The following is a 13,266-nucleotide window of genomic DNA, read 5'->3' as shown; positions in this document are numbered from 1 at the left end:
CCCTGTGATACTTGAATTTAGTTAGGTACCGCTGAATCTGTTGTGCACTGCTCTGCTTCACAGCTCTTAAAAGCTAAACCCAAGTGGCACTGACATACTGCTTAGTTCAATATTGTACCTGATACCTGAGAAGGGAGCCGGGGCACAGATTTGGTTTTGACGTTTAGTTGTTCACAATAATATCCAGAAAGGGAGATCAAGTACAAGGTGTGAAGCTCAGATGGGAAAAAGTCCCCATGAATTGAAATTTTGGAAACAGTATGAAGCAGCTAGTATCCCAGCATATTTACTGCAGCAATAGCAACCTTTCCTTTTCCTATAAGCAACAGTTGCAGTAAAAAGATGTCTTAGAGGCTGTTTAGAAAGATGCCTACAGAGAATTGGGGTCTAACTGTCTCTTGAAATATTCACACCAGGAATGAAAAACTTAAAAAAAAAAAAAAACAAACAAAACAAGTCACTAGGCTTAAAAGAGTTGAAACCATTCGGTGCTGTGCGCAGGCAGGCAGAGTTCTGCCTCGACATCCCTCCAGCCCTCCGCCACTGCCGAGAGGCACAGGGGTTCACTCCCGCTGCCCCTGCTCCGTGTCCCAGACACAGCCGCTCTGCATCCCACCAGGCGCCCTGTGCAGCCCTGCGGCACGCAGCCACCCTGCCTGCGGGACACCTTGCTTTCCCTCCATAGCCAATTAGTAGCCCTCTAAGCAACAGGCAAAAGCTGCCTGCAGGCAGCCCATGGGCCGTGGGGTGGCCCTGCGATGGGGAAGAGCAAAGGTGGGGGTTTTTCCAGCGGTACAGACACGGCTCTGCTGTGCCCTGCTACATGTACGGGAGCTGCCCGTTGCTGCTGTATCGGCAGCAGGATGCAGGAGGAGCTATGCAGAACCTATCTTCCCAATCCATCCCTCACCTTGCAGAAAGGCATTTTTAACAAAAACCATCAACCAGTGAATACAACACTTCACGTGTGCTATTTTGGTTTTGTTAAATGAAAAGAAATCTAATAAAATGGAGAGAAAACAATACACCACAGGAGAGGCAATTTTCATTGCAAATCAACTATTTGGATCAGTCTGAATGGATATTATGTGATAGGTGTTTTGCAACAGGCTATCATGCTGGCACTTTAATAGGGACCATCACTTACAATGCTGTCATTTAAATGGCAGAACTTTATATTTATCTGTCAAAAAAAGAGAAAGTATTAGTCTGCCGAGATCCTTGTGGCTTTTCATTCTACAATGTACACAGAATTGCTTAAAACTACTGCCATGAGTTATCATTTTCCAGAAGCCTTCTGCCATTGTGTTTTATTATTGCAGAAATAAACTGCAAACATGCTATGCTCCAGCCACCAGGAAGGAGGAATACCGCCTTGAAATCTGCTGGCAAGCTGGGCTGTGAACACTAATTCTTGTTAAGGCAGCCTAACGCCTCCCACCTCTTATAAAGAGCTCAGAGTTTTTGTCTGCCGTGTGCAGATATCTTCCTGGGCTGAGTGTCTTAGGAAGAAAGTATCAATAAAATGTAAGCAGTTTTTTTGAGAAAAGTGCAGAAAACATGCAAACCATTTCATTGAAAACTTCTACTGTGTCTCCCATTTGGAGAAATAGCTTTAAGTTTAGCAGTAGGATGTGCCTTCTTCCTTTTCCCCTTCAAAACCAGCTCAGGTCTGGCCAAATTAAGGGCTGCTGAGAATTTCAGTTCACACACACGCAGCTGCAGATACATTTCCTGTGGATTTTGAGCAGGATCTAGGTTAGACTGTCGGAACAGCATAATCTTTTGTTGAGACTGCTGTTCTTCCGTCAGGCACCACGGTAATGTTCAACATCAGTCATTTGTTACACTCTTTTCATCTTTGGCAGCAAACATGATAACAACCTCCCTTGCTTAATAACTGCATCATGCCCAAAGCCTGCTCCATTCTGTGGACTGAATGAGGTTGAGATCTTGATCAAAAAAAAATCACAGGAACCTATCACTCAAGACTCTAGTTCAACAGATGGGGTATTAATCCTGATCTGAGTGCAGGGCTAAGCCAGGGAAGGGAGTACCTTTCCCCGTACTCTGTCCTCCACAATGGCATTGCCAGATGTAATCACAGAGAGCATAATATCTGCATCACTTCACAATATAAAACTAGTCTTTAAGCGGAGATGCAAAACCTAACAGCAGACTTATCAAATTAAAAGTCTGCAGATTTTCAGATATATTCAGTTTACCTGCTAATGGCAAGCCAGGATTAACAACTATTGCTTCACTGTTTCTTCTCAGCTCCATTTTTGCCCTGAGGAGACTCAGAAAAAGCCAGGCTGATGGTAACCTGAAGTGGATGTGAAAGCAGACAGGTGTTACAAGTACCTGAGGTTGTGAGGGGTGGCTCCAGCTGGAGATAAAGGGACGTAGATTTCACACATAGCTTCACGTGCTGCTCCTGCACGTTACTGCTCTGGGAAGACAGTTACTGTCCTTAACGTTCATGGCAGGAGAAGGTTCAGGGGTAACCAGCAAAAAAGGTTCAGCACTGTGAGCAGGTAGTGGATGCAACCATACAAGAAAAGTATTCCATCACTTTGCTGCCAATATGATTTTTCTAGTTATGAGTAACCTTCAATTGTAAGTTTCTATGAATTGTTATGAATTTTTCCATTTTAATTTCTTTCCAACTTAATTTCTTAATTTAATTTCTTTTTAATTTCTTTAATTATCACTTAAATGTTAAACTAAGGGAGGAATATTTTTATAATGTGCTACTTTAACTTCTGTTTTTACTTTGTGTAATTGCAGGACATGTTCATATCACTGACTTTAACATAGCAACCATAGTGAAAGGCTCAGAAAAAGCTTCTTCTATGGCTGGCACAAAACCCTATATGGGTAAGTTTTCAAGACCATTTAAAAAGTGTAAGAAAAGTCACACATTAAGGTTGACTAATGGTATATTAAAAGGTTTTTAAGTTGTAAAAGCGTACAATAAATGAGATCAACTTTTTTGACAGTATATATCTGTTAGCAATGGAAAACTTTGGAGATGGATGGACTGGGCAGGAGTTTGGTCTCTACACTGCTTCTAGTCAGGTTCTGTTTGGTTTTGTGAAGCAAATTCAGGAGAATTTCAACTGTGTTACTTCCTGCAAACCCCAATATCTGGAGACAAGAATATATAATTATATTTACACCACTGTGGCTATGACCTAGCAGAGAACATGTAATGTCACTTTAAAAGTACCTAGGCACATCCTTAATTGCTTTGCTATGCTGAGTTCCTCAAAAATGTGTCTGTTTAAAATTAGAGTTCTATGTAAGTTACCACTTAAGTGCTTGCCCTATGGCTTTTAGGGACATTTTATATCTTTTAATTATGTATTTTAAATGCATAGATAGATTGAAGGCTGGGAGAGTAAAATTCAGTTCCTCGTGTCTAAAAGTTAAACATCTTGGCTAAGTTAATAATTCAAACTTCCCCTGCAGCTGAAGGACAGAAGGCACCTCCTGAAGGTCATTTGTCCCACCAAAGTTAGGCTAGCTTCCATGACTAAGAATAGGTGTGATTTGTCCTATTTGTGGCTTCCTACACATCTGCTGTTTTAATTCTGTCTGTATACAGAATTATCATTGCCTGAGGAGATGACTAGCTTAAGACTAAACATATTTGGGTTCTGGAAACCGTACTAAGAGATATGTGTGTCTCCAAGAGACTTTCTTTAGCAGACGTGCTCAGAGCACATCTAACACCCATGCAGTGGTAAAATATTGGTAAATGATCATATTCTGAAAATGCCATTCAGGGAACCAAAGGCCACTGTGTTAATTCTGCATATTGGCATAGGAGTAAAAGCATGTGCCCAAGAAATAGGAATTAACACTTATGTTTTTCAGAGCACAAAGAGCACTGTACCAACCTGCACATGAAGCAGACAGGTGTCTGCAGGGTACCTTCGTACCAGCTGTGAGACTGTGTCACAGCAGTCCCAGGCACTGGAGCAGAATTGTATTTTCAGATACGTGATTTTGTCATGAATCACAGTTAGCAGGGGCTGGGGTCTGTTGCCCCTGAGCAGCTTGTGCATAGCTGTCCTGTTTTGGCAGTTAATAGGGTACAATAGCATGTGTGTGGCCGCACTGTGCCACTTGGGCTCAGGACCAGTGCACTGACCTGGTGCTGGTTAGCTTACTCTTATAAGTGTACTCAAAACAGACCAAGAAACATTTGATGTAGTCCTGACTCAAGCATTTAAGTTATGCAGAGGAATGAGGTTTTAGACGAAAATTTTCTCTGCATTTTGTATTGGTTAGCTCTAGTTGAGTGTCTAGTTCAGTGTCGCTTAGATGAGATGGCCAACGCTGCACAGGCATCAGATATAGAGCATTAGGAGACCAAGTCTTGAAGCGGTTGCACAGTTTTACGTTAGAAAGCTTAATTATTACGAAAGCAGAAAAAAGCTGAGTATTTGCTTAGGGGTCAGTTAGCATTTTAACATCTGTCTGTCATAGTCTGACTGTGTGTAATGAAGAGATCGTCTGGTGGCTAATGTTCAGAAGCAGATTAATTAAAATAGCTGTGCAAAAATGTATGTAAATATTCCTCAAATATTTTGCTGAGAGTTAACAGGAAATTTAGTGTCCTTTGGAGCATCTTTCAACCCATGTGTGCACGTAGGTGGACGGTTACCTTCTTAGGTCACTAGTGGTCTCTGTTGGCAGGCTTTTCTCACAAGAAGAAAACTAGCTTCTAACAATCGAAAGCACAAAAATCTGTAGCAAGTGCCAAGTACCATGATTTGGTATTTTAAGGATAAAACTATGAAAAATGACCCTGTCCTTTTGGAATTCCTACCCTCACCCCCACTCCAAGGTTTTCTTTGTGTAGCTGATGTTTGCCAGGAGATAGTACGAAGAAGGGAAATGCTGAGATTCATCTTAGAAAACCTGCCCATTCGATGTGGAGACGTTCAAGTCTAGTCCATCCTGCCTAAACTCCGCCTATGTCCCTTTCCATGGTATTCTCCTTTGCTAGAAAATTCTGGAGTCCTTGTATTTAGTAGGAAAATACTGATCTCGGGGATAGCTACGTCCCTATAGCCTTATTGTTTGGCAATCATTCGTCAGCTTAACATCATGGCAAATAGTTTCTCTAACCTAGATAGCTGAGCCTCGTTGCCTTCCCTGGGAGCTAAATGAGCTCCTAGAGGGTCCAGTGAGAGCCCAAGCTGACCCAAGGAAAGAGGTAAACTGTAGACCTGGAGTGGAGGGAAGATGGGAGATGGGAACAAGATTTTAACTTTACACACTGGCAAACTGCTGTCTTGGTTCACCTCAGCTCACTAAGCTGTTCTGCCCCTGAACCCTTCTCCCCACATATCTCACAACAAGAAACAGAACAAGAAGAATGCTCTCTGTCCCTTTATGAAGAGGCTACTTGCTTTCCAGTGTGCCTTCCTCACCTCTTGGAAATGCAAAAATACTGCAAAAGCCCAAGTACAGTCTTCGCTACTCAGAAAGAGTCAGAAGAGACATCCTTGCATTTATTTGGAGCTGTAAGAAGGCAGGAAAGCTTTTAGAGCTGTAAAAATCCTCTGTTTCAGGTGAAGAGTGATGGGTGAGCATTCTCTGTGGCACAGCTTGGGCTTCAAAACTTCAGCAAACCTCAAATATTAAGAATTTGACAGATATGGCCAGACACTCATTGGTGCTGCTTTTTCCTCAAAGTGCATTGATTTAACTTCTTTTCCTCTTTTAGTTTACACCTTTAATTTTTTGAAGAATCATCTCTTTAGTGAAATGCTACAAAAATTTTTCAGTTGCGGTGCTCAAATTAAGAAAGTTTTAGGTTCACTCCTGATAGTTATTTAAGTCCATATGATTTCTAACTTTAAGGCTGTATCACAGACTTTCCATGTGGCTTCATCTAAGCCATTCAGACAATGAGAAAAATAGAAAAAAAGACTTGGGGAGGTTGGCTCTATGGTTGCTAGTAAGCTTTCATTACCAGGAATTTCATTACTTTAACTTCAGTGTAACAAGACAAAATCACCTTCAAGTCACTTGCTGAGCACCAGAACCAAGGAAACTTAGTCGTTCCTGTAAGACATGCCTTACGCTATGCCAGTTTTCATGATGATGAAGGTGTGAGATGTGATGAAAGCTTTTTCCCCCTCTTGGAGGTTTATAAAGATTTACTCCCATGTGTATCCTGTTATGTTTAATCACGTATGAGGGCACTCTCCAGCCTTTCCCTTTGTAGAGGTACTTATAGGATTTCTCATTTCTTCCTATGGCCAACTTAAGGAAATAAACAGAAAAATGTTATCTCTAAAGCCTCCATTCCTATTTGAAATCTGTTTGAAATAGGCTGAGAAACTGCTAGGGAGCAATTTGGTCACATGCAACATGACTGCATAAAACTGGTATCTAGGAAAAAATGCAGTGAATTGATATTGTATTGTAAAAATGCACTAGCTGTTCTGATTAAGATACGTATCTTGTAATGCTAAGCATGGTGTGAGTCAGCTCCTGCAGCCTTTGCTTAATCCCACTTCACATTAGCCTTTTTGCCCCGAAGTCTTTCTCAGCCTGAAATTTTCCCTACTTATTAAATGGTTACGCAGAATGCAATGTATCTGAACCTGAATGTTTCTGCAGAAACCCTGGTAATTTCTCTACGTTCCCCCCTCCCAGCTGGTTCATTCAGACAAGTGAAATACCTGCCACACACAGGCAACAAAAACATGGACATCGGTGAATCTGAAAGGAAGGAGGCCAACAGCCTGGCAGGACAAGCTACTTCCAGCTGCTTCTGCAGTTCTACTTCTCAAAGCCACAGACCTGAAATGCTGAAGTGAAATCAGCTTCTTAGTGTTCAGGGGTCTTCAGAGTTTCTGTCTCGTACTCTTCAGATGCTGCAGCCGTGAAATGCAATGTGTGCCTTAAGCTGGTTTAGGAAACTTGTGTGTCACCCGTGCCTGATTTTATCATTACAAATTCACTGCTCAAACCTTCTGCAACACCTGTGACTGAGGGTGTTGTCCGAGGTTTTATTGTAGAAATAGCCCTTTGAAAACTCATAAGTTTTCAGGCTGTCATCCTACATTGGCAAGCAATGCAAAATGTCCTTTGAGAGCTAGCTGCCTTTTGGCAGGCATGCCTGCTGCCAACAAATGAACACAAGTGCCTGTGGGGGAGCCCCTTCCAGTCTGCACTGGGATGTGCCTCAGAAAGCCAACGCAGGGCAGGTCACGGTTCCTGGCCGCAGCCTGTGCCTGGGATATTTAGCCGTGGCTCTTTCTTCCTGCAGAAGACTATTCATTAGGCCTCTTGTGTTTAAGGAAAGTGTGCATTTGCCTGGCTGGAAGCCCTGTGTAAGTGTTTGCCATTTTCAAAACCGTTCCATCTTTATAAGGGGGAAAAAAAAAAAAAAGATGTTTCTTATATTGGTCCCTCATGCAGGCTGCAAGAAATATGCTCGTGTGTCAGAGAATGTGCTCTGTGCTGGGCACCCATTTGCAGTAATGGCCTTCTCCCGTGCAACACATTGGTCAGCTACAAAACAAAATGTTAAATACTAAAACATATCTAGAAAACATTACAGATACAGCCTTTTGTTTATTGCTCACTTTGGCATAATTTAGATGTATTTGAATACTATAGCACATACTTTTTGCTCACTGAAATGTTTCCTTTTTGAATGATCAATTTCCATACATCTGTATACTATTCATGAGCGTTGCAAAAACTTTCCATTCACAGGTTACAAATTTTGGGGGTTCAGGGTTTTTTGGGGTTTTCTTTCTGTTTCTGGTGGTAGGAGGGCTAGGGGAGTCAGGTAGAGGCTTCGTGGTTTTCTTCAGCAGATGCTGAAGTTATCTGAATAATGCACCGTGACTTTACTTCAAGTCAAACCAATAAAATACATTTCATGATATAAATACACCTGACAAAAATCCAAAACCAATAAAATCAGCCGTAAATTATGTGAAAAGTTTCAGCTACCCCCTTCCTATCCTACAGGCTTGTTATCTCAGATTTTCACAGCTGCTTTCATAGGTTGCTGTCACGGTGAAGGATGGCTGTACGCCTGAGATTACCAAAGCAGTGTGGATTTACAGAGGCCCACTGAACTTCTAAAATGTATGAGACATCCTTGTTTATTAATTAATACTGTGTGGCAGCACTATTGGAGTTAGAGAAAAGCTAGTGGATGTCCCGATATCAACCTTACAGATAAAGTAAAAATATCCTGTAGGGCTAAATTTGTTCCCAAGGAACAAATAGCAGGGACAAATTTGGAGTTGGGTTTTCAAAGGTGTTCAACCTTGGTCTTCCTTGCACTCATACTAAAGAGTGCTCTGAAATGAAACAGTGTTTTGCAGCTTGTTGCTTTTTGAGTGCAGTTAAGGCAGTGCTTAGGTTTTTCAGAATCCCACCCGTTTCCTACCAAGGGTCTGGCTGCCTGTCTACAGAGCTGCACTGGTGAGGTCGCTACATGCCCTTTTGATCCCAGGGAAATATCACGATGCCAGCACGAGCCGGGAGGCTTCTGTTTGTTCTGATAAGCAAGAACCGAGAGCAGACGTGTGAGGCTTTGAGGTGCTGAAATAAATACTCGCCGTACTGATGGGGTTTTCAGCTTGTGCTAGGAGCACTGCGGCTGAGGCGATTAAGCGCTGAGCTGCGAGTGGGTATTCAGGTTTTGGTCCTGCTCTGACATTAATGTGTAGGCACACAAGCAGCTGAAAAACCTCTGGAGATCAGGAAAGAAGTTACTGTCTCCAGTTGCTTTTCACCTCTCTGTGCTCTCTGACCCATATCATCCTTTGAGATCTTCCAGCAAATCTGCTAATAAAATCATTTCTTTGACTATTTCAGTCAAAAAAACCCCACCCTGAGTTCAAGTTGTAGTTCAGGCACACAGTCTGTCCTGTTAATCCCCAGTTATGCGAACCGGTTTGTTTCAGTACTGGGGCAGAACAGCTGCTGTCCATACATTGGGCCGATCTTCCAAATAGCAAATGGATATTTTTGGACACAATCCCTTCAACAGTTTGCTAGAAAAATTGACACTGCAGCCGTGAGCTTTTGGATGGAGTAAGAAAGGTACTTGTGTATAATTTCATATTCAGTAGTAGAAGACCATGACACATTCATTGCCGCTGGGCTTTCTTTCAATGGGGTTAGCAACCTGAGGTTGTTTCTTTGAGGTTGATCCAGATGTTCAACCAGAAAGGGTTTCTCTGTGCGAACGCAAGGGCAAGAACTGGGTTCTGTTCAGTGGTTGAGTAATGCAGAGGGTTTTATGAGGACATCTCTCTGAGTAAGGGCAAGAGAGGTTGTATAGCCATATGGCAAACTAATATGGCATTCTAAATGCAGTGTCTGCATTCAGGTAATGGTATCTAAAATATTTACTTTGACTGAATAATTGCATTAAATATGAGTATTAAAACTATTGAGGTGTATTACGTGAATAATGGTACAAAATCAGTTACACTGCTGTAATAACTCTAGACCTCACACTAGAAAATTGCCAGCCCAGCATGGTCAGGCTTTAAGCAGCACTTTGCCTTATAGAATAGAAGTTAGCAGTTGGCTAGTCTAAAGCTCTGAGTCAGAAAGCTGTCCATTATAATTTAGACCCTTTTAGCACATGAGAAAGTAAACGCTAGGAGGTAAATTGATAGTTTACCAAGTCCACGTTTATATTCAGGGAGAAAGAAGTTGCTTTCTTTCATTTTGTTCTTAAAACAGCTTCTCCTCTAAATAGAAGATCACTTGTCATCACTGTAGTTTGATTTCTGTTTTCTGTTTAAACCATGACCTAGAAGAATTACTGACCTCTGAATTTACTTTTCAAAGAAAAGTGAGAATTAATATTTTCTCATCACAATGCTGAGAAAGCAGTTAATATTTCACTGAAGCATCTCAGTCCAAGGTTCTTGCAATATTATTTAAAAAATCAAGTGCATTTTTCATTTAGCTCAATCTGTCATCCATTAAGCCTGATTCAGCAAGGTGAAACTATGAATGTGTTATATATATCAAGTCATTCACACATTTACAATTTGGACAGGTCTAAGCTTTTAACAGTTTATCCTGTGCTAGTCAATCAAAATATTGTTTATACTGTGAGCATTGTATATATGTGTATGTATCTATTTTTTTATATATATGAGAAAATTCTTTTTTTTTTTTTTTTGCAAGATTAGGGACTAATATGAGGAAGGAGAATGATACCTGGCAGCCTGGTATCATGCTGAACTTCAGTTAATGACACTGGAATCTATTTTCTTATCTATGAAATCTCAGGCATTACAATAAAATCTGTGCCACAGAAGTGTGTTTTGCTACACGACTGGCAGAGTGTATAGCTTTGCAACCCCTGCCATACACCACAAACTTCTGATTCCCCTCACTGACTTGTAGGGTCTCTGCTGAGATGCAAAGAGACTACAGAGAGCTCTAGTTAGCCAACAGGATGACTAATGTCAGGGTTTTCATTCTTGAGAAATGTTTTGGATGTGCCCATCTGAACTTGATCATTCAAAAAAATTGAGGCCAAACCACTACAGCTTTATTTTTTATTTTCAGTTTGTCATATTAATAACACTGGCACAGGGCATTTTGTAGGAATTAATGACCAGCTCTCATCGGCAACATTTAGCTATGCATGGACAATCAGCTCCTTGCAGCTAATCGATCATGCAAGACTCACTTGCAAGTTATTGCTTAAATATCCTGATTTGTTAGGCCACTTGGAGAAGAGTCTAATGTGTTCTTCTCACTGCACTTTCCCTCTCACCAATTTTGCAAAGTTTCAAAGCAGCCTATGGAAGTCGGCAATGCTTCAAAGTAAGTAATAGCTCTGTAAGCTTCTTAATCAACACTTGGCAGTCTCCCAGGTGGTGGTAGGCAAGTACACCAGGCACTCTTTGATTAGCTTCTTGCTAAGGAAGTGAAACTTAAATCAGTTCATCAGAGAAGAAATGCCACATTGTGCTATTTAGGATTCGTATCAGAGCCACTCCAAGCTCTTCATTTTATGATTTAGTCTGATGAAACATCTTTATGATTAAACCAGTATGCTCCATCAAAAATACTAACAGCTATTCTTTGTGCCAACCATTCCAAGTGACAGACCTCAAATTGACTATTTTGTCATGGACAGCCTTTTCAAACTCACCATTGGGCACCAAATTAAAATGGCCTGAATTTCAGAGACCTGGAGCACTTATAGTTTAACTATGGAGTTAAGTGATACCTATGAATACTAGGCAGATTTTCAGAAGCCCCACTTAAAAGTATTTTATCCTATGTACAAAATGCTCTCTTACAGTAGGAACAAATAGTGAAAATTAGGTTCAGTATTGTTTGCACTTACATTGATATTTTCTTTTATTTCAAACTCATGAATCATATTGTTAGATACTGATCATCTTCCACAAATAAGGTGCAGAATTACCAACCAGTTAAGTCAAATTTCAGTTTTGTACTTTTTTTTTTTTACAGGTCTTTAGGGAAATATGCATACCATACGAGATGCATCCTCTACATCATTTACAATGTAGATCGTCTGACTGCTGTGACAATTGCAGTGGGTAGTTGTATGTATGAATTGATTTGTCAGAAATTACTCTCTATTTCACAAAATTATTTGGAGTATGGCTAAACCCATAGAACAAGAGTACGGATATCCCAGGAAGCCACTGCTTCTGAGATGGAGACAGACCCACTAGATTTGCTTTCATATTCAATTTTTTATTAGCCATTCTCCAGTATGGTTTCATTTTAAAGCAAGATAACCATTTATTTACTTCCTTGGAATCTTCTTCTTGGTACAGAGACTGATATGGTATTACTAGAAAGATACAGTGCAAAAGCATCGAAAGACAGAGCTCTGAAGAGGATTTATTTTAATTTATTATTTGGAAAAAAAAAATGGAAATATGTATTAAAGACAGCCAAGGAATGCACTGAAGCACACTTAATGCAGTGCAAAGGTGGGTTTGTTTTATGTCATTTTTCAAGAAAGCAAAGCAGATAAACAGTGAAAGCATGAAAGTATATTATTAAGAAAAAAATATAGAAAAATTATATAAGAAAAAAACAATTGAAGGATTTTTAGCTTGGCGAGTTGCTGAAGTCAAATATATGCATTTACTCATTATCATACAAGACACAGAAACATTCCTGATTTCATTGCTTGTCCTGTTAAAAATAGCACAGATATCTCAGCTCAGAATGGCATTGGTTTTAAAATGCTTGTCTTCGTAGTTACCAAAGCCTTGCGTGAAAGGTGGTGGATCAGACTTCTGCCACACATGAAGAGTAATCTCCCAGATCAAAAGACTGCATTGCTTCTGAGATCCAGACTTTGAAAAGTCCCCAGTACTTTGGGCGGCAGGTTTTCCAGGTGTCTGAGTGAGGGTGAGGAGCCCATGCAGTTCGTGATGACTGCAGAGAGGAAGAGGCTGTAAAGGTCCCATTGAGACTTCTGGCCTTAGACCCCTTCATCACCCCGCTCAGACGGGCTGTGAGACGGTGGTTGCTAGAGCTTCATTAGCATCACAGGATCATAGGATGATTCACGTTGGCAGGGGCCTGAGGAGTCTCTAGTCCAACCTCCTGCTCAAAGCAGGGTGAGCAGTGAGGCTGGACCAGGTTACCGGGGCTGAAGGCACACTTTTGGGCAGCTCTAGTAAAGCAGTTCTCCATTACGTCAAAAAAGTTTGTTCATGGGGAGCTGTGAAGACCTCTAAGACCTAACAATTGCATCATTTCTTCACTTGTCTTTCAATTCACTCTTGTTGCTGCCAGACTTGCTATTACTTGATTTAGCTTCACTATTTAAAAGCTGTGCTTCCACCATGCAAACTTCTGCTGCCTTCGTTCTGACTGTATGTGATAGTAACTACAGCCCTCAGCCAAAAGAATCTGTAGGATCAGACCCAGTATTAACACCACATATTTTCCTGAAAAGCCTTTGTTCAGTAGAAATTGTGTGAGGAAAAAGATCTGAAACTCTCGCTCTTACATGCACTCTCTCACTTTTGTTCACATGAATGAACTTTTGCAGGCAGAATCCTTGCATTTAGGTAGATGCATGGGGGTAAAAGATGTAAGATTTCTTCTCATTCTAAATCTGTTATGATAAGAGAGGATGTGTGCAGAAAGGGTGCGCACAGCAGAGCTGTTGTCCTTGCTGCAACCTGGAAAGCTCAAATCTTATCATTCTTTGGAAGAACCTACCCACAGCAGGGTGCAGGATGG

At 41.0% G+C, this 13,266-nt stretch overlaps 1 protein-coding gene across 1 annotated transcript in view; it reads left to right on the top strand.

Moving 5' to 3' along the window:
* STK32B (serine/threonine kinase 32B) overlaps positions 1-13,266 on the top strand; it is a gene marked incomplete at its 5' end in the record, with an annotated part of 52,193 nt that overhangs the window by 6,151 nt on the left and 32,776 nt on the right. Inside the window, one exon of the mRNA XM_009573798.1 lies at positions 2,791-2,880. Coding sequence (XP_009572093.1) covers positions 2,791-2,880 — 90 coding nt within the window. The remainder of the gene's footprint in view (positions 1-2,790; positions 2,881-13,266) is intronic.

The sequence above is a fragment of the Fulmarus glacialis genome, unplaced genomic scaffold, assembly GCF_000690835.1.
Source record: "Fulmarus glacialis isolate BGI_N327 unplaced genomic scaffold, ASM69083v1 scaffold7253, whole genome shotgun sequence".
Classification (NCBI taxonomy): domain Eukaryota; kingdom Metazoa; phylum Chordata; class Aves; order Procellariiformes; family Procellariidae; genus Fulmarus; species Fulmarus glacialis.
This window is presented reverse-complemented; position numbering and strand designations above follow the sequence as displayed.